This window comes from Hyaena hyaena, unplaced genomic scaffold, assembly GCF_003009895.1.
Source record: "Hyaena hyaena isolate Hyena2069 unplaced genomic scaffold, ASM300989v1 scaffold_262, whole genome shotgun sequence".
NCBI classification, from domain to species: Eukaryota; Metazoa; Chordata; class Mammalia; order Carnivora; family Hyaenidae; genus Hyaena; species Hyaena hyaena.
In genome coordinates, this window is record NW_024080895.1 from 816,440 (window position 1) to 836,042 (window position 19,603).

At 40.0% G+C, this 19,603-nt stretch overlaps 1 protein-coding gene across 1 annotated transcript in view; it reads right to left on the minus strand.

Annotated features, from left to right (window-relative positions):
* Nucleotides 1-19,603, minus strand: part of MYRFL (myelin regulatory factor like) — a 132,456-nt gene that overhangs the window by 62,892 nt on the left and 49,961 nt on the right. The window contains exons 3-7 of the mRNA XM_039245608.1: nucleotides 12,676-12,743; nucleotides 12,319-12,577; nucleotides 11,397-11,488; nucleotides 5,616-5,766; nucleotides 1,774-1,969 (exon numbers count right to left, since the gene is read on the minus strand). Of these exons, the coding sequence (XP_039101539.1) occupies nucleotides 1,774-1,969; nucleotides 5,616-5,766; nucleotides 11,397-11,488; nucleotides 12,319-12,577; nucleotides 12,676-12,743 (766 nt within the window). The remainder of the gene's footprint in view (nucleotides 1-1,773; nucleotides 1,970-5,615; nucleotides 5,767-11,396; nucleotides 11,489-12,318; nucleotides 12,578-12,675; nucleotides 12,744-19,603) is intronic.

A 19,603-nucleotide genomic window follows, 5' to 3' on the forward strand; every position in this document is an offset into this window, starting at 1 on the left:
TGCCTTTGATGTATAAATTCTTCTGGAATGTATCCTCATGCAAAGACAGGTATATGTGGATGTTTACTGAGGTTTGACTAACAATAAAAAATTGAAAATAAGCAAAACTTATAATAATGCAGGAATATGATACATTTATACAATAAAAACTATCATCTTTGGGGGCGCCTGGGTGGCTTAGTCGGTTAAGCGTCCGACTTTCACTTAGGTCATGATCTCACGGTTCGTGGGTTCGAGCCCCACATCGGGCTCTGTGCTGACTGCCAGCTCAGAGCCTGGAGCCTGTTTCAGTCTGTGACTCCCTCTTTCTCTGACCCTCCCCTGCTCATGCTGTCTCCCCCTTCTCTCTCTCTCTCCTAGAAATAAATAAAACATTTTTAAAAAATTTAAAAAAAAACTATCATCTTTGTAAACAATATCTTATAGAGTCTATAATAATATCACATTACTTTCATAATGTACTACTAACAATATGAGATTAATTCTAAAAACTTTTCATTAGAAACAGAGAGAGCCAGTGGGAGGGGCAGAGGGGGAGAGAGAGAATCTTAAGCAGGCTCTCTGCCCAGTAAGAAGCCTGACATCGGGCTCAATCCCGAGACTTTGGGATCATGACCTGAACCGAAATAGTCAGACACTCAAATGACTGAGCCACCCAGGCACCCTGAGATTAATTTTAATAACAGAAAAAATTAGACTACAAAATGGTGGGTCCCAAATATGAATGAATTTTCTCTTTCTTTGTAGTTTTCTATTGCATCTCAAAATTTTCATAATGGATTCATATTACTTACATAATCAGAAAAATATGTTCTGTTGCTTTTTGTCATTTGTATTTACCTTTGGTTTGGTTTAAGAACTCAGTTTGGAGCAAGAGCAGCTGATGTGTCCAGCAGTCAAGTCCCATTTTGGGAGACTCAGTGTCTAAGCTCAGGTTAATAATCAGAACAAAATACACAGATAATGGATGCTCCTCCCGCTGAGAAGCTGGATCTGAGCTATTAAGTTAATAAAGACTTGTTGACCACTCAAGAATGATCCTACCTGCATTCTAAACTCAACTCTCTTATTCTCTTATCTTGGATGAACTGTGTAACTTTATTGTGACTCAGTCTCCCCTCTGTTAAACTGGAAAAAAGGGTACATTGACTAAATTAATGGTTCCTTGGCTTTTTCAAGTCAGAGACCTATTTGGAAATTTGGTGTAAACTTTGAATCTGATGCATTTGAAAATGTACCAGTGTCAAAAAGAATAAAATAATTACATTTAGTAAAAAAAAAAAAAAAGTGCAAGATTTATATACTGAAAACGATCGAAATGGAGTTTGAAGTGATGTTCTCCCAGTTTCTGAGACAGTTTCAGACTTCAGAAATTAGCAGCTTCCGCTTCCTATGTCTTGGAACATTTATTCTTAGAACCCATCTACCATGCTGTGAGGCAGCACAACCTATCCCACAGAGAGGTCCATGTGAAGAAGAGCCAAGGCCTCCCAGCCACAGTCTCATTTGAGCTCCTGGCCAATGGCCAGCCCAAACTTGACAGACATATAAGTGAGCCATCTTGGATACTGATTCCAGGCCCAGCTGAGGACATGAACAGACACGAACTGTCAGAGCCAACCCCTAACCAACCTGCACATCTGTGACCCAAACAGATGACTGTTAATATTTTTGGTGGCTAAGTTTAAGGAATAGTTGTTGTTATGCAGCAACAGATAACTGGAACACTTAATTAAATTAGCTTAATTAAACTGAGTTAAATAAACAACTTACCTTTACCCCAAAAGCTTTCAAGTAAAACATTTCTATTGGCTTTAGGCCCATTTGGGTTTTGACAAATTTTGGACTTCCCCAAACTTGGATATAGATGGTTATCTGAAAATGGTTTTTCTTTTGGCAAACAAAAGCTTCATCTGCTGGTGAAAAATTAAATCCTTTGTCTGTGACAACTCGATAGCCTATATTGGGTCTATGGAAAGAATTGAGAAACCAATTTAACAAACATTCTCCACACATTTTCTTTCATTAATAATATTAATTGTATAAACATTTCAAGAAAATATATTGTGGAAAGTGATTGTTGCTATATTGAATCAATTTGGTGAATTTTTGCTGAGCATTTGAAAATGCTATTTCAAAACACAGATGGCTTTCTCACAGCATTTTGTTTTCTCACAAGGAAGAAGCACAATTCTTGCCAAATGGAAGCATTGTTGCCTTGGCCTGCCTTTTCCCTTTGTGCTTTCCAGAATTCTAATTTGACTCCACCACTCAATAGAAAGACATAGTCCAGACGTTGAGAAATCACCACATCGGTCAGGCTTATGAAATATCTGGGATAAAATTCATCTTTTTTCATCCCTAAAAAAAAGGCTTTAGATGTCATCAGCAATACCACACTCAAATAGTCCCTTAGATGAGTGAATCCCTTGGATTCAGCCTATTCGTGGTCATAAAAAAAAGGCAGACTGGTCAGAATTACTAGGAATAGCTTTAAACCAAATTAACCAGAGCCAGTCAGAAAACTGACTGAAAACCTGTTTTTACCAGAGTTCGGTCATTTCCTTCTTAGCCTCCTGATCTGGTAACAGCACTGAAAATCTACGATGCTGGTTACTTCTGCTGGGAACAGAAGTGACAGGGTGGCTAATCAGACTCCTGTGTTATTTGTCCTATCAAATTCTTTTCAATAGCAATGCTATGTGTATGACATGTTTAATGAAATACTTTGCAGTGTTAAGAAAAAGAAAACATCCTAAATGAGTAGAGAAGAGAATACAAAAGGTGAAAACTTTTTGGTGCATTTTCCGCATCCATGTTGTACAAATGGAACAGATTTCTGATCCATCAAGATTCCCAAATGTGGGGTTTTCCTCAGGAAAGAAGCTCCTTCCCAGGACCACAGGCAGAGGAGGGCAAGACTTACTGCTCTGTGGGCTCTCTGCTGCTCTGTATGTGGGTTTCTTCCTGGGATCTCAGTTTGGATGGCTGCCAGTATAATGAACATTGAGTTTCTAAATTTTGCTTTAACTCCAGAGACAGAAAATATGAATGAGTCTCTTGGGAAAAGAGTGTTCATGTTCTTTGCAAGGTAAGCGCCTTCCCAATGGATCGAGTCACTGGGCCATTGATTACCTCCAAGTAGCTGATCTGTCAAAGACTCCACAATCCTAGTGGCTGCCAGCAGCAAATTCAGGAACAGTCATTGAATGAAGGATTTGATAAAGGCCACACATCTTATGTCATCTGGGAACTTCATATTGACTCAGGTTTCTAGAACTAATCTTCTAACTTGCTCATCTAAAGGCTAGATGAATTGAATTATATAGATTTTACTGCCGAGAGTAATAAGAACTGTCTTGGTTGAGAAAAAAGGAAATATCATTTTGTGATCTTCCATGTTTCACTATCAAAAACTCCAAAGAAGGTAAGGTTTATAGCTCAGATATGAGCATTAGCCTGAAATTTAAAAATAGCTAGAAGGAGAAGCTGAATCAACCAACAACTATACCGTTGAAGATTATTATGAATCGTAAACATTGATCTCTGGTTATAGAAATTTATTTACCTAAAAATGGTTATTCTGATTTTGATATCAAAAGATATACATATAGTCAACTAAACTGGCTTTTTTTTTTTAAATTTTTTTTTAATGTTTTATTTATTTCTAAGAGAGAGAGACAGCGTGAGCAGGGGAGGGTCAGAAAGAGAGGGAGTCACAGACTGAAACAGGCTCCAGGCTCTGAGCTGGCAGTCAGCACAGAGCCTGACGCGGGGCTCGAACCCACGAACCGCGAGATCATGACCTAAGCGAAAGTCGGACGCTTAACCGACTAAGCCACCCAGGCGCCCCTATACTGGCTTTTTAAACAAGCTCTGTTGACACAAGTTTTACATATCACTCCGAAAAAAAGCTTTTGATACATTTTCAATCCCGTAACTTCATTGCTTCTAGGTAAATTTAAGGAAACAATATTTTTGTATCAAATTAAACATAATAATCTGAGACAAGTGATTTTCTATCTCAACGATATGAGTAGTGAAAGTAAGATGACCTGAATTCTAATGTAGATTACTATTGTTCTTTTTGGGGCGCCTGGGTGGCTCAGTCAGTTAAGCAACTGACTCCGGCTCAGGTCACAATCTCACGGTTCATGGGTTCAAGCCCCACGTCGGGCTCTGTGCTCTCAGCTAGCTCAGAGCCCGGAGCTTGCTTCGGATTCTGTCTCCCTCTCTCTCTGACCCTCCCCTGCTCATGCTGTCTCTCTTTCTCTCTCTCTCTCAGAAATAAATAAAACATTAAAAAAATTTAATATTGTTCTATTCATTCACTTAAGAAAAATGAATTATATCTAAGCATTCAAAATAAATCTGCCTCTATACCTTTGAGCTGATATCATCCAGGTTCTCCTTTTTTTCCAGATCAGTGGAGCTTAGATTGGCTGTTCAGATAAACTTTAAAAAAAAATCTACTCAAATGAGAAGAAAGGCAAACTACCTCAAGAACTTGATCAACAGTTTCATACCTTGGTATTCATATTTAGGAGAGTGTACGAAATACTCCCCAATATATAACTAAATGAAGATTAAGACTCAAAACCAAGACCTATGGACCCTTCATTTTTTTTTCTAATTGCACACAGTGGCAAAGACAAAAGTTGTGACAGTTCAATGATGCAATTAGCAATTTGCTTCTTTCTGCCTCCCATTCAATAGACCAACTCCCAAAGTTTGTTTCAGTCCTTAGAATTTGTTTGAAGGAAAAGATTTCCCCCTTCTAGTTCATCCAACATGGAAGTCCTAGTGATAAGTTTTGCTCTTAAAGAGGCTATATTTGAATTTGGAAAATACCATGAAAGCCCTCAAGTTTGTAAATCAACATTTCTTATTTTGTATTTATTTATTACTTGAAAATCCTATTCCTTAACAATTAACATTGTTTTAGATTTTTTAAGAAGGCATTTATAATCTTAAAAATTCTAGAAGAATAAAGAGAAGGCTCTGACGACATTTAAGAGCAATAATATGTAAGTCCACATTTACTTCTTGAAACTATAATCTCACAAGATTAGGATGAAAGTTTTTCCAGTTTAAAGATATTTTCTATGTTTTCATTTCAGTCTCCTAATACAAAGCCACCACCAACGGTGACTGCTGCCATATATGTTGACAATGAACTTGACAATACTGATTCACAACATAAATATTGGGGAAGTGGTATTGTCACTAGCTAGCATTTAATGTGGCCCCCTAAAACAGTATTTTATGGAATTTTAAATTCAGTCCAGGATCAAATGTTACTGATTTGGGAAATCTCCATTTTCCAGCATTTAGGTGAACTGGGTATTGATTTCAGAAAGATTCTCTCCCTCCATCGTTTAGTGGGCAAATTATAATGCGTTAGAATGATACGACTGGACTCCTAAAGGTCAGAAATCCACGTCTCAACTATTCATTAGTTGGAATGCGAAACATAAGGAATAAAACACACTTTCTCATTGACCCATCCTATTCAAGCAGGAATGGCATCAAAGCCCAAATACTTTGATTTAGTCCTGAAGATTAGCACTGCCTTCCTTCCCTCACTCTCCACCAGGGGTTCCTGAGCCACTTACAGGTTTTCATAATGACCATTTAACAAACTGTGCCAAGGAACACTTTGGTATGGCTGCCACTTCAGAGTAGGAGAACACTGGTCCACAGGCATCATGTTCTGTCCCTCACTGTCGTAGTCTTGCACTTCACTGCTGTGACTCCTATTTGTCACTGCAAAGAAATCCACATGTTAGATCTTTCCTCCAAAGATGTTTTTCCTAGACTCACAGACAGCTGCATGGAGCCAATGAACTGGCCATATATGAGGTAGAGTGACCACATGGGAAGTAACAAGCGTTGGGAAGTAAGAGACATGTGGCTAGCCTTGTTTCCTCATCTGCAAAAAGACCAACTTGGAGTCAGTGATCTCTAAGATGAAATGGTACTTGTTGGAAATTTTGCCCTTAGTATCTATCTATCTGTCCCTCTTCCTGCCTAGCATCTCCCCATTTCCAGTCAATGCGGTTCCAGGGAAGCCTACTCTCAGCCAGAGGAGGGTATGGGGACCCAGACAGGATCACTTAAAGCACAACATTCACTACCTACATCAATAATTGCATCAGGCAGATTTATGGCCCAATCCAACCCAAGCAGAATGCATCTCTGCACTTCAGGGGACAGGGGTTCAAAGATGGTGACTCTTTTCCATGAGCTTTAAACCTGTGAGATACATCCCCAAGAGCTGTTGGCACCATTTGGTGAATGTGCAAGAATGAAGCCCGCACAGCAGAACGCAGAGTTGAGAATGAAGGGCACTCAGTGTTGATGGCGTGATTTGAGTTCTGGGATCCAATTCTAAACTCTTGGGTTACAGGAGCCAATAAATCCTCCAGTTTTGTTTTTTGGTTTGTTTATTCCTTAAGGCAGTTTGAGGTGTGGGGGTTTTGTCCTTTGTTTCCGTGTTTTTGTTAATCGCAACGAATACATTCTACTCTGTTACAAGTCCCTTGTGGCACTAGGGAACACTAGAGAAGTTTCTGAACTTAGATGAGCTATTTATTCACTTAGTGTCTTACTTCCCTCAACTGCACAATAGAAATGAAAACAGATGTCTTGCCGATCTTGCAATGTTACACGAGTGGAGAGAATATCCTAATACAAGTGAAAGCCAAGATAAAGTAACAAAATATCGTAAGTAGTATTGACTATAGGAAATTGCTACTTTTGTATGTTAAAATAACAGCAATTTCACACGCCCAAGCTACTATTTTTGCATAATCCCTGCAAATTGTCTGTCTTCATTTGAGTATGCCTCCAAACCACATGATTCAGCCTTAGATCATTTTTATGTAAATTCTATTGGTAGGTTTTCTGTTTTTCTTTTAACTCCCCTCCTATCACTCATGCCTGACATCAGGAGTTTAAGGGAAATAGTGGGTGTTCATTAGATCAGGTGCAGGCTGTAAGCAACAACACAGAAACACAACAGCCACTCCTGTGGAGCGTGCACTTAGCCCACAGCTTAGAAAATGCACAGTTTTCTTTCACCTAACTTCCTTTCTTTATACTTCCACTGTGGACTTCCTCACACGAATAAATAACAGAGCTGCTTCAGGTTGTCTTTGATCTCAAATGTCACAAAAAACGTGTTTTTCTTGGGGGGGGGGGTCCCTATTAACACGCCACCGAAGCAAAACATTTTTTTTTCCCCAGTTTTTGTGAGCAACCATTTTGAAAAGATTTCTCAGAATCACGAAAAACTTTTTCCCGGCTAAGAATACAGGGGGTCAGCAATGCAAGGACCTCCTCGTGCCATCACTCCTCCACAAGTTACCAGACCTAAAAACTGTTTAAAACAAACGAACTAACAAAACCCTTCCACGGTCCTCCTGCTTATACCAAATTCAGAGAAAGGGAAAGACTAGTTCCTCCATCTTTCCTTCCTCTCTCCTACAGGGGAGAGAGGGTAAAGGAAGTTCAGGAGCTTGGAGTTAGGAATCAGATGAGCCTGGGCTTGAGTCACAACTCTACACTTCATTGCTGTACAATCTAGGAAAATGGGTTCGTCTGTCTGAGCTTCAGTCTCTTCATCTACAAAATGGGACTAACAGTATGAAACCTCCCAGGGTTGCTGACGGGAGTCAATGAGTCATGACTGTAAGGGCCAAGCACAGGGCCTGTCACTAGCAAGGATTTAGACTATGGTGCTTGCAGTTAATACCAGTGGCACTGGCATCATCACATGCACTTGTTTCAGTTCAGATGACTCGGTTATTCCCAGGAAGCCTTGGAGAATATTTCCGTGCTTGGCCTCCATGGTCATTCTACCCGACGTGAAATAACTAACGCTGAGTGCCTGAGTGAACATCAGCTAACGTGGGCCCTTTGCCACTCAAGCCCGGTGGTCAGGTCAAGGATAACAGCAGTTCCTGCCTTTTCCCATTGTAGCAACGAAACTAAGGGGCAGCCACTGTAAGCCCCAACACAGCCTTGGCTTCCCTGGGAGCTGGCCATCCGCTGGTGACACCCAGGGACTCCAGGCCCACACTGAAATGCCGGGCACAATGTGAGCCCAATACTGGGACCTATTATTATTCACACCAATACTAATGTCTACTCATCCTGTGTCCTGTCTGTATCAAGACACATGACAATTTCTCATCCACTCTTCAAAGTAAGTATGTCTCTTCTTCAATAAGCTTTCTTTAAGTATAAAACACATAAAAAACACACAGACCATTGGTACACAATTTGATACTTTCTATAAAATGAATTATACTGGGTAACTATCACTAGGCCCAGAAATAGGACATGTCCAGGACTCTAGAGGACACCCTCATACCCTCTTCCAGTTACTGCTTTCTCCTACCCAAGATAAATCACTGGTCTGATGTCTAATACCACAGAGGAGTTCATCGAAATGGAATAATATGATACGTACTCCTATGTGTTGGCTTCTTTGACCCAATATTATGTTTATGAGATTCATTCATAAACGTATTGTTGCAATGGTAGGCGTTTGCTCATTCCCATTACTGTAGAGTACTCCATTATATGAATATGCCACAATTTATCCTGCCTTTGACCGCCATTTGGGTTATTTTCAGTTTGTGGTTATTATAAGTAATGCTGCTGTGGATATTTTTTGTGAATGTCTTTTCGTGGGCATATGTATACATTCCTGTCAGACGTAGTCCTGGCAATGCAATTACTGGGTCACCGGATATGCTTCCATAGATGCAGCCAAACTGAAGTAAGGATTCCTAATCTCACTTAACAAATGTGAAAACTTGGGTTCAAAGACCTGAAAGAACTTGCCCACAGCTGTTAGACGGGATTCAAACCACCCTCTTCCTTTCATGCTACACTGAGGATTTCTTGAGAAGATGTAGCAGAAGAGAAACAGAAGTGTGAAGGCAGCAAACTGCCCAAGTTCCGACCTTTTGGAAAACACTCATAGTTTGCATTTTAGTGTCTTTCAGACTATTCTCTGATACAGTACTTCAAAAAAATCTTAGAAATGGGTGAAGTAGAAATTATGATTCTCATTTGGCAATCAAGAAAAGTCCGGCTCAGAGAGTCCCTAGTTGCTGAGGAAACGAGACAGATACTTTTTCTGACTCTACAGTGTGAATTCAGCCAGTACACCTCTCACTGGGAGCCAAAGGCCACAACTCTGGGGCTTAAAAACCCTTTTGTATTTGAGATTTAAGCTACACGAGTCCGTGAACTCTCTTATATTCAGGGTTCAGACCAGATGGAAGCAGGGACCCTCTGAGATGTTTGGGATCTAGGCCACATGAGGCTGGAACCAGCTAGCAAGGGCTTCCCCACCAGCTGCTTTCTCTCAAACCAAGATTCTACCTCGGCCCACAGCAAACCAGTGAGTCTACATTGTGAGCCCTATAAATGGGGATCTTGGAACCGTTGGGCAAAATGAACTGCTTGGGAGAAGATCACCGGAAAAGTCTTACTGACTGATTTAGAACATCTCTTCCTATCAAATTTCCTGCCTTCTAAGACTAGCAGAAGCTCGTCCTTCCTCTGCCTATGTACCACTTCTCCAGGACCTTTGTAAAACCCTTGGCCTCTGCCACATCAAGTATGAGCTCTCAACTGGAACACTTCTGCTAAAAATACAAACTGTAAGGAAAACATGGCATTTGGATTTTTGCCTTTTTTTTTTTTCCCCAGCCCTGGGCACCTGTTCATTTACATTCTGGACCAGTTGTCTGGGGCTGATTATCTTTAGTCAGCTTTTCAGTGACCTTTGTTGAAAAAGGACATAAACAAGAGATTCAAGATTTCCTATCTGTTGAGACACTTCAGTTACTCTTCTATGATTTTCTCTGGAGATGGTGAAAAATCAATGGGCTCTCCAGAGACAGGCAGCAGAAAATCATCACAGGACAGGGCTTAACTCTGAAATGGCCACGATGATTTGCGCAGCAATCTGGTTTCATGAGGAACTGCTCGGGAGGTTTGGGTGGCCTGCCCAGTCCTCTCGGTGAGCTGGTGCATCTGTGGAAGTGAACAGATGGTCCCCTTGTCTGGCTAGGAATTTACTCAGCCTTTTATGTTTGAGAATCACAAAGAAGCTGTAGGCTAGATGCAAGGACTCTTGAAGAAATCAGAGGAAGCTCTGCACAGAAAGGTGGATGGGGAGCTCTGTATCATCCAAAAAGGAGACTTTCATTCGCATGTTGTGTCTCAAGGGTTGAATAAGAAAAACCAAGCAACTGCTGGCTGGAGTGGATCCATGAGGAAGAAAAGGCAGTGAGAGGTTTGGTTCATGCAAGGGCCCAATGCCTGGCACAGTTCTGCCACAGCACACCCAGGGAATGGCCTCGTGTGACCTTGGCTGAAGGGACACCCCACCCCACCCCTCCGCCCATGCTGGAACTGAGGCCAGACATCTCTGAAAGCACCAGCAGGCTTCATGGGCACAGACAACCAGCACGTTTCATGTGGCTGTGAAAGACAAAGGCAGCAACTCAAGCAGGTGAGGAAGCCACCCACATCACTCTTCAGGGTGGTATAAACCTCTGGAAATTGGGGACAATAGTGTGAGGGAGAGCTCCAAGACAGAAATCTTGAACTTCCTGCCAAGCTTTTGCATGGGAAAAAAAAGAGACATACCCTGAATCTGAGGTTCTATTCACATTGCCCACATTGGATCATTTACAGTGGCTAATAGAATTGGCACGAGACGTCTTATTTTTACCTGACAAGTGCCATAGCATTTATTCTGAAAGTGCAAGGCTTCAGACTCAAAATCCCCAATTTGTTCATTACTTGAAAAGGTCTCTAAGCTTGAAACACAATGTGTCACACATTGAAGAAGCAAAAAAATAAGGTAGTCTCACCACTTGAGCATCATATGAGTCTGCTGAAAGACTTCTAAAATGATCTTACAAAATTTCAAAGATCTACTTGGGAGCCGCTAACCTGAAGCAAGCGCTAGGGGAGCTCAGCTCTCTACCTTTCTGCCCCACTGGAGAAATCTTCCCAAGTCTGCTTCTCAGAGTACCTTTTATGAGCAAGTAACACTGAGAGCCTGTTAGGACAGCAGAATCTCAGCCCCCACCTCAGGATGCTGAATCAGAACCTTGCCCCTAAAACTGAAAGGACCCCCATTTCATCTCCACCAAAGAGAGAGACAATAGCACCTCTTCCTAGGAGCACCTGCATGACCCCATTGAATACTGCCCGAAACCATCCATCAAAAGGAAAGAAATAAACTCCAAGAGCCTATCCTTGCCCTTCTATGAAAGAGAAAATCATTCTGTAGGACTAGTACAAGACTGGTCAAAATCCCTGACTTAATGGCGAAAGCAGTGATGGGCCCCGGGTTGGCTCACTTGGTCTGGAGTGGTGGGCCCACACTTGATGGTCCTCGGGGTTCTCCAGCGCCTGTGTGCACTTTCTCTTCTTGGTTGGTGGCAACGAGGTTCTAAAATCAAGAATCCAAAATGCAGGTTAGGAGTCTGTGCTCTCCATGTTACATTAAATCAGATCCAACTTCCCAGGTGTCTGCTCTCAGCCTTCATAAGACTAATTCCAGTTCGTTAAGATTCCTTGAGCCACACTGGTGTGCAATCCTAGGCTGTGCATGAGTGGACAGAGCAAGCTTCTCTTCCAGGAGCCCTGCTAGCCTGAAACTTAGTTTCCCAATATCCAATGGATTGGAGACTCGCCTACTTGAAAAATAAACTGTCAATATTTCCAAAGGCAGAGAAGATACTGAGACAGAGAAGATAGGAAGTTAAAATATAGTATATAAACGTATAAAATATAAGTATATAAAATGCATGTCCATTTTACACCTGACATTTTATTTCACCACAATTTTTGATGGTCTCTCCTCAATTTGTCATTCTTTAGATTCAGAAGAAAGAATAAAAGAGAAATGGAGAAGAAGGAAGAGAGGAAAATATAAAAAAGAATATTAGTTAATGTTTAATATTTTTCTGAGAACTCATTCACAAATTACTTGTATATTCTAGCAGAGGCTGCAAATGTAAACAGTGCTTTCTCCACCACTCAGAATGTCTCTCTATATTTCTGACATTTTAACTTTCCATTGAATGAGGGCTTTGGGTTTAGCGGGTTCTTAATTAAAAGATGGCCTAAAGCCAAGAGCACTAGGGCCTTGCCATGTCTGATATGTGACTCAACACCGCCATCTCCTGGACAGAGAACGCCACTGTTCATTCTTTACCGGCACTGCGAGGGGTGCTGGCTGCTCTGAGGTCTTTGATAACTAAATATCTTGCCCTTTACCCAGGGCTGTGGCACAGAGGCTGCTGCTGGTAAGGACGGCTTATCCCCAGATGGCAGGACACGCAATGGTCCGGGGAGGTCGTAAGATGACTGGTGCCTGGGTAGCAGTTGTGGAAGCCGCTGGGGATGTGGGCAGAGTCGCTCGTTTCATACGAGCTCGGCGCCAGCTGCGCAGGTAGCGTCGCAGGGCCAGCCTCAGAGTGGCGCAAAGTAGCTGAAGTCCTCCCGGCTGCAGGTCTCACCGCTGGGCAGCATGCACCTAGGGGAGCGCACAGGTGAGAGGGGCTCCCTTTCTGACCACCCAGAGCCCGAGAAGGGGGGGCGCTGCAAGGTGTGCGCCAGGCATTCGGAACTCACCTTGGATCTGTGGAGGAGAACAGGAGTCGGACGCAGAATAAGGTGGAGTATCTGGAAGCTGCCCTTGCCTGAGGATTAGAGACACACATTGCTTTTCCTTGTAACCTGTTCCATCATTACGCCCCTGCCACAAATGGGAGGCACCCCTGGGTACAACACACAGGCACCATGGGGGCTAAAGCCCACCAGACTATGCCTAGGGTCGTGTGTTAAGTAAATGGACTTTGAGTCACACAGACCTGGGTTTGGGTCCCAGCTCTTCCAGTCCCTAGCTGTGTGTTCATGAACAAGACCTCGGTCTCTCTAGGCCTCCGTTTCCTCACCTACCGTGTGGAAATAACCATCATGCCTTCCTCATAGCATTGTTGTGAGAATTAAATGAGATACTATGTATAAAATCCATAACATAATTACCCCCAGAAGTAGCGCATGCTCAATACAGTTTAATTAACAGTATTGTTGCTTTCTTAACCTTCTCCAGGCACTTACACCAGAGAGAAGATTGTGCACACTATTGAGGCTATAGTGCTATGAAATGTCACCACTAAAGCAATGGTTTTCCATCTGTGCTCTGGGAAATTCCACGGCTCTTGGAACGAGCTCAGTGGTTTTACAAAAGAAAAAATTTAAATGGGGGAAAAATCATAACTTTTTGTTTTATATGTTGAGGTGAAAGTAAAATTTCATTTAAGAGAAAATGAGTACTACCACTAAAAAAGTGTGAAATTTTCTGTTCCAAAAAAACTAAACGTCCCTGATGGCTCAGAAACTTCATCATTCTAAATCATTCATAAGCACCGCCACCCTTGATTCGCCTGCTGGAGAGTAAGCTATCGTGTTTTTCTTGGTTGGGATTCTCTCTCTCTCTCTCTCTCTCTCTCTCTCTCTCTCTCTCGGCTCCTCCCCTGATTGCACTCTCTCTCTCTCAAAATATTAAACATTAAAAAAAGAAAAGTTGGGTTTTCTCCTCAAATTACTCCTTTATAATTTATTCACTCTTAATGAATAGCAGAAAATCTTCCTCCAAAAAATGAAAGTAAAAGAATAAAGAGTCCTAAACAAAAGACACAGAGTACATGTGCAGAGAGAATACAACAAGGCTATATTTTAATAACACTGTGGCATACAGAAGTAGGATGGATGGTAACCTGGTTTAGTAGAATGGAGAAAGCAAAAACAAGACTGTCTGCAGATGGCAGAAGGGACACAGGAGCCAACAAGAAGTTATCCAATTTTAATACAACTTCAGAAAAGCTCAAGACATTGGAATCACCAGTAACTTCTGAGTTCAGGATGAAGGTGGAGCTGAAATCAAAAGAATTGACTGACACCTTGATTAAAGAATGGTTGGACCCTAAGGTTAGCTTTCCCAACCTGTACAGCCAGACAACTACCTCCATCACTGCAGCAGAAGTTGTAAAGTTTTATTCTCTGGAGAAAGAGATCCAGGGAGACTGTAAAACTATTGGGCTAAAAATGGAAGGATTCATTAAATGTCTAAACACTGAACCCTGAGAGCCTTCTTCAACCTGACTTTGTAGGCATCCAAGCATATTTCCCACAGTAGGAAATTCAAAGATTGTTCCCCAGAAAAGTTGAATGTCCTCAAAAGAAAAAAAGAATATTTTGAAGTTACCCCCCAATATAGTCAATCCCTGCTTGATCACTCCATGATGAAACTCCTCCTTTGAAAATAATGGCTTGCAAACAGGATGTCTTAAACAGGAACAAAAGATAAGGACTAGATATTTCCAAAAACCTTTAACATTAAAAACAAAGAACAAGTAGATAAAGAAGGGATGCAAAAAAAAATCCACAAAAACTGTTCTGCTTCTCATATGACTGGTAAGCTCCTACCAGACCTGACCCTTCCATAGATAAAAACTGTGAACTCTGAAAATTAAAAACAAAAACAAAAACAAAAAAACTGCCACAGAACAGCTAAAACTCCAATAGAAATGCACAAACTTTCTGACCTAAAGAGCCAGAGAACAGAGTTTGGGGCAAACTTAAAGCTGTTTAAAGTGAAAGGGAAATCGTGGGGAAAAGAGATTCAGAGAGGGGAAACCCTAGATTCTGTATAAAAACTCTGGCCAAATGTCTGGCTGACTCCTGGGCCATCAATGTATGGGGCTGACTGTACATAGTCCAACCAAAAAAGAAACAAAACTAAACGAAAGTTTAACTAAAATTTGAGCTTCTGCACAAGAGACAGAGTTTATAATTTGAGTTTAAAGAAAGTAACTGCTTGGTAAAGCAAAAGTATATATACTCCTTAGAGGAATATAAAAAGAAAAAAAAAAGCCAGACATTCACAGTTTCCAGGATACAATTAAGAATTACTCAAAAAACAAAGAACCAGGAAAATATGGCCAAGGCTTGAGGAAAAGAACAGTTAGAGGACATCAACCCAGAGATGATTCACATATTGGATTAGCAGACAAATCCAGATTTTAGCAGTAGCTATTATAAAAACAGCTATTATAACTAAGCCTAATGGAGAAGAGGATAATGTATTTGTAAGAATAAAAAGTACAAAATCTTAGCAAATAGATACTAAAAGAGAACTAAATGGAAACTCCAGAATTGAAAAAATTTAGAAATGAAAATATAAGAAAATGAAAAAATCACTACATGGTGTAACAGAATAGCTTGAAGCTAAATCAATAGGTATAATCCAACCTACAGAACAGAGAGGGAGAAATGAATTGTTTTTAAGGGAGAGAAAAAGATTGATGAACCATGGAGAGGACATAATAGAAAAGTACTTAAATATATAATGACCAAAACCTTCCCAAATTTAGTAAAAGACATAAATTTATAGGTTCAAGAAGTTCAACAAATCCTAAGCAAGATAGATATAGAGAAAACCACACGTAGGTCATCAGAGTCAAATCAGTGTAAAGCAAAAATAAAGAGAAACTTTCAAAAGTAACCAGAAAAACAACAAATTACATGTAGAGTAATAATAATTCAAGTGACCAGAGACTTATCAAAATCTTCAGAGGTAAGAAGACAGTATAACAGTATCTTTAAAGTGCTAGTGAAAAATCAAAACTGACAATCCAAAATTTCATATATGATTAAAATATCCTTCAAGAAAAAAAGCAAGATAAAGACATTTTCACATTAAAAAAAATTTTAAGTAAAACCATGAATAGGCATGCACAATAAGAAATGTTAAAGACATTATTTAGACTAAAGGAAAATGATATCAGATGGAAACTTTAAACTTTAGGAAGGAATGTAGAGAATAAAACATTATATATATTTGAATATAAATCAGTTTTTTCTTAGTTTCTCTAAAATACATAAAACTGTTTAAAGCAAAAATTATGACATTATCTTGTAGCACTTATAATGTAGGAAGGTGTAACACTTATGATAACTATAGCATAGAGAAAGGGAGTCGGGGATAAAATAGAATCATACAGTTGAAGGTTTCTACACTTTATGTAAAGTGATACAATATTAATTCATTAACTCTAAGTAGACAATGAAAAGTTAAATTATTCACAGAAGTATATAGCTAAGGTCAGAAGATAAATTGGAATTCTAATAAAGTAGAAAAGTAGTTACAAAGGAATACGAAATAGAAGGATAAAAAGAAGACAAATAATAAAATGGCAAATTACATACATTATCAATAATTTCATTAAATCTTAATGGACTAAGAACTGTAATAAAAGGCAGAGATTGTAAGAATGGATTTTTAAAAAGTAAGACCCAACTTTATCTTGCCTGCAAGAAATACTTTAAATATAAAGACTCATAAGTTGAAAATTAATGGAGAAAAAAGTATATGAGAAGGCAAAAGTGACTTCATGGATAATAGGTCAAATAGACTTAAAAATAAAGAGCATTACTAAAAATAAAGAGACTCATTCCATAATAACAATAGTTGTTTCATTAAGAAGGCATAGCAGGGGCACCTGAGTGACTCAGTTGGTTAAGTGTGTCTGACTTTGGTTCAGGTCATGATCTCAGGGTGCATGAATTTGAGCCCCACGTTGGGCTCTGTGCTGACAAGTTCAGAGCCTAGAGCCTGTTTCAGATTCTGTGTCTCCCTCTCTTTCTGCCCCTCCCCCACTCATGCTCTGTCTCTGTCTCTCTCAAAAATAAATAAACATTTAAAACTTTTTTTTAAAAAAAAAAGAAGGCATAGCAATCATGATTCTTTATTTATCTAATAGCTTAACTTCAAAATACATGAAGCAGAATTTACAGAAATAGAAGGTGAAATAGATAATTGTACCATCATAGTCAGAGATTTTAACATCCATCTCTCATCAACTGATAGAAATAGGTAGTACAAATTGATAGAACAAAAAAGTCAGTAATGACAAAGGTCATCTGAGAAATTTCTTTAAGGAGAAAAGGAACTGATGTGTTTGATACTGAGAGGAATTTGGCAATTCTCTTCAGAGAATTTGTGGGAAGAATTAATGTTAGTTACATTCAAAGTCAAGAAAATCATGAAAACAAGACTAAGTTCAAGAAAAACAATAAATTAAAGAAAGAAAATAAAATCATAATAAATAATATGTGAACACATAATGATAACAACGTAAGCCCTGGGTATTGACCTAACCAAAAATTTTATACAACTTTATGATATTGGGAGACTGGTGCTAGAAGTGGGTCTCAGATGTGGTATAAGAAAGTTAAATCCTCCCTGCAGAAGATATTAAATTCTAAAATACATAAAGCAAGAACAGCAATATAAAACACCATTTAGATATAAGGTATCCTTTTATATCTGAAAGAGTCGGAAAGTATCTGCCTCTGGGAAAGCCAAACCCAGGAACATGGTGAAAACTAGGGCAGAGGATGGTTGAATTTGATTATAAGCCATATACCCACAGTACTCTTTGACTTCTTAAATTCTACACATCTATCACTTCTATAGATCTATAACTTAAATTTTCTGATTGGCTCTGTGATCTCATAATTCCACATTCAAGATTCCAGGCAGCTGTTACCTTTGTATTAGTGGCACCACTGAATTCAATGTTAATAAAAATTAAAAATCATAAGTAAATTATCAATTCACTCAAGAAATACGGCATGGCATATTTTATATGGGAATACATGCATGGAGAATCAAAGGTCCCTGTGTTGAATGGCAGCAACATATGGTGATGGTTTGAAAATGAAAATATTGAAATTTTTAATGATTTCCTTACAGTTTACTCTCTCTTCCAAAACTCACCACAGCTACTCCTTTATTTCATTGCATTCCATGCTTGATGCATTTTATAGTATTGAGAGAAATTGTGAAGTTCTTTTCAGAGAATTTGAAGGACGAATTGATAGCTACCTTTGAAACTGAGCAAATTGTTAAAACAAAGGCAATAATTAACTTGAAGAAATACACTGTTGTCAGGGACTATTTATGAGCTGTTAATCTCCTCTTTACAACAAGTCATGCATATTAGACGATTTTGGCCTTTGTGCTCTGAATTTGCCTATTATGCCAAAGTGATTTCTATGAAGTGGACATTGAAAGTAACAGAACCATGGGTCACTCATTGAGTGGCCATCTTTGTCTCCTCCTTCTGTAGGAGACAGTTGTAATAATCAAAGGATTCTTAGCTACTAATAAAAAAATGAATAATTTGCCTTTTAAATTTCCTTCTCTCAGATATATAACTTGTTTCTGTGTTTAGGAGGATGTATGGATAAATATAGTCTCTTGGGGGTTGAATGCTGTGCAAACTGAAGGAAAGAGTGCAAAATAAACTCTTCTTTCCAGCTGGTAAAGTTATATGTATATCCATAACAACTACATGCTGTGTCCAAAGCAGCCAGTATTTCTTTCAATTGTAACCAGTCTTGACCAAGTTTTTATTGAGTGCTTACTATGTGCTCATGATTATACCAGGCACTGAGTAGGAAATACAGTATTAATACATGGGCTTCATGTGAATGCCTAGCTGGGATTACTCATAATTCAACGGTCCAATCCCCAGTTTTCTTTGATGACTCTCCTAGTGCCTTCACACACCATTTGCACCTTCTCTTAAGCCTATTGCACACTGAGCTCAACTCAGCAGAGTGCTTGGTACAGAGTTGGTACTTAATACATATGAATGACTTCTTTTTGTACTACATATGACCATAAATATGTTATATATGTAAATACATATATTTAAAGATGGCTTTCTTGACCACCCAGTCTAAAATAATAGACTTCCCATCGCCTTTTCCTATTCCTTTACCTTATTATGCTTCTTTTTCTTCATCTTACTGAATGACTTTATACTTTATATATAAATTCCGCCATTATTTGCCATTATTCTGACATATGCCATTGTCTTTCTTTCCCCCCTACAACAGAATGACAGCAGTGGAGTACCAAGAGTGAAGGCATGGGAACAGCTCACCCCAGGAACAGGCAATAAGGAAGTGCACTGTCTGTAGGTAACTTAAAAACGATACTTAAGGGGGCAAGATGGCAGAGAAGTAAGGAGCTCCGTACTTGCACTCGCGCCCATACATCACACAGAAAAGATCTGAAGCCATTGGAAACCTTACAAAACCTGCGAGATTGGGAGAAAAAGGACGTAGAATCCACTGAGAGAGCCTTCTAACGTGAGTGCGAACCGGGAAGATAAAATCGGGCCGGGATCGGAGACCCCAGGGTGGGAGGCGATCCCCCTCTACCCTCTACGGGGAGTGAGAGGGGAAAAGGAGAGAGTCCGAAACAGAAAAACCTCAGCTCGGGGGGGAAAAACCTCTGCTCAGTGCATAGAAAGACCATACTTGCCAAATACCTGCACACCAGGTCCCCTCGCGCCATCTGGTCCCGGGGGTCTGAGTGCACAGACTGCTTCTTTGTGCTGCTCCTGGCGGCTGGACTTCAGAGTGGCGGGGCGCCTGCCGCCATTGTAGCTCCCGGGCGGCTGGGGCCCCTGAAAGAGCCACG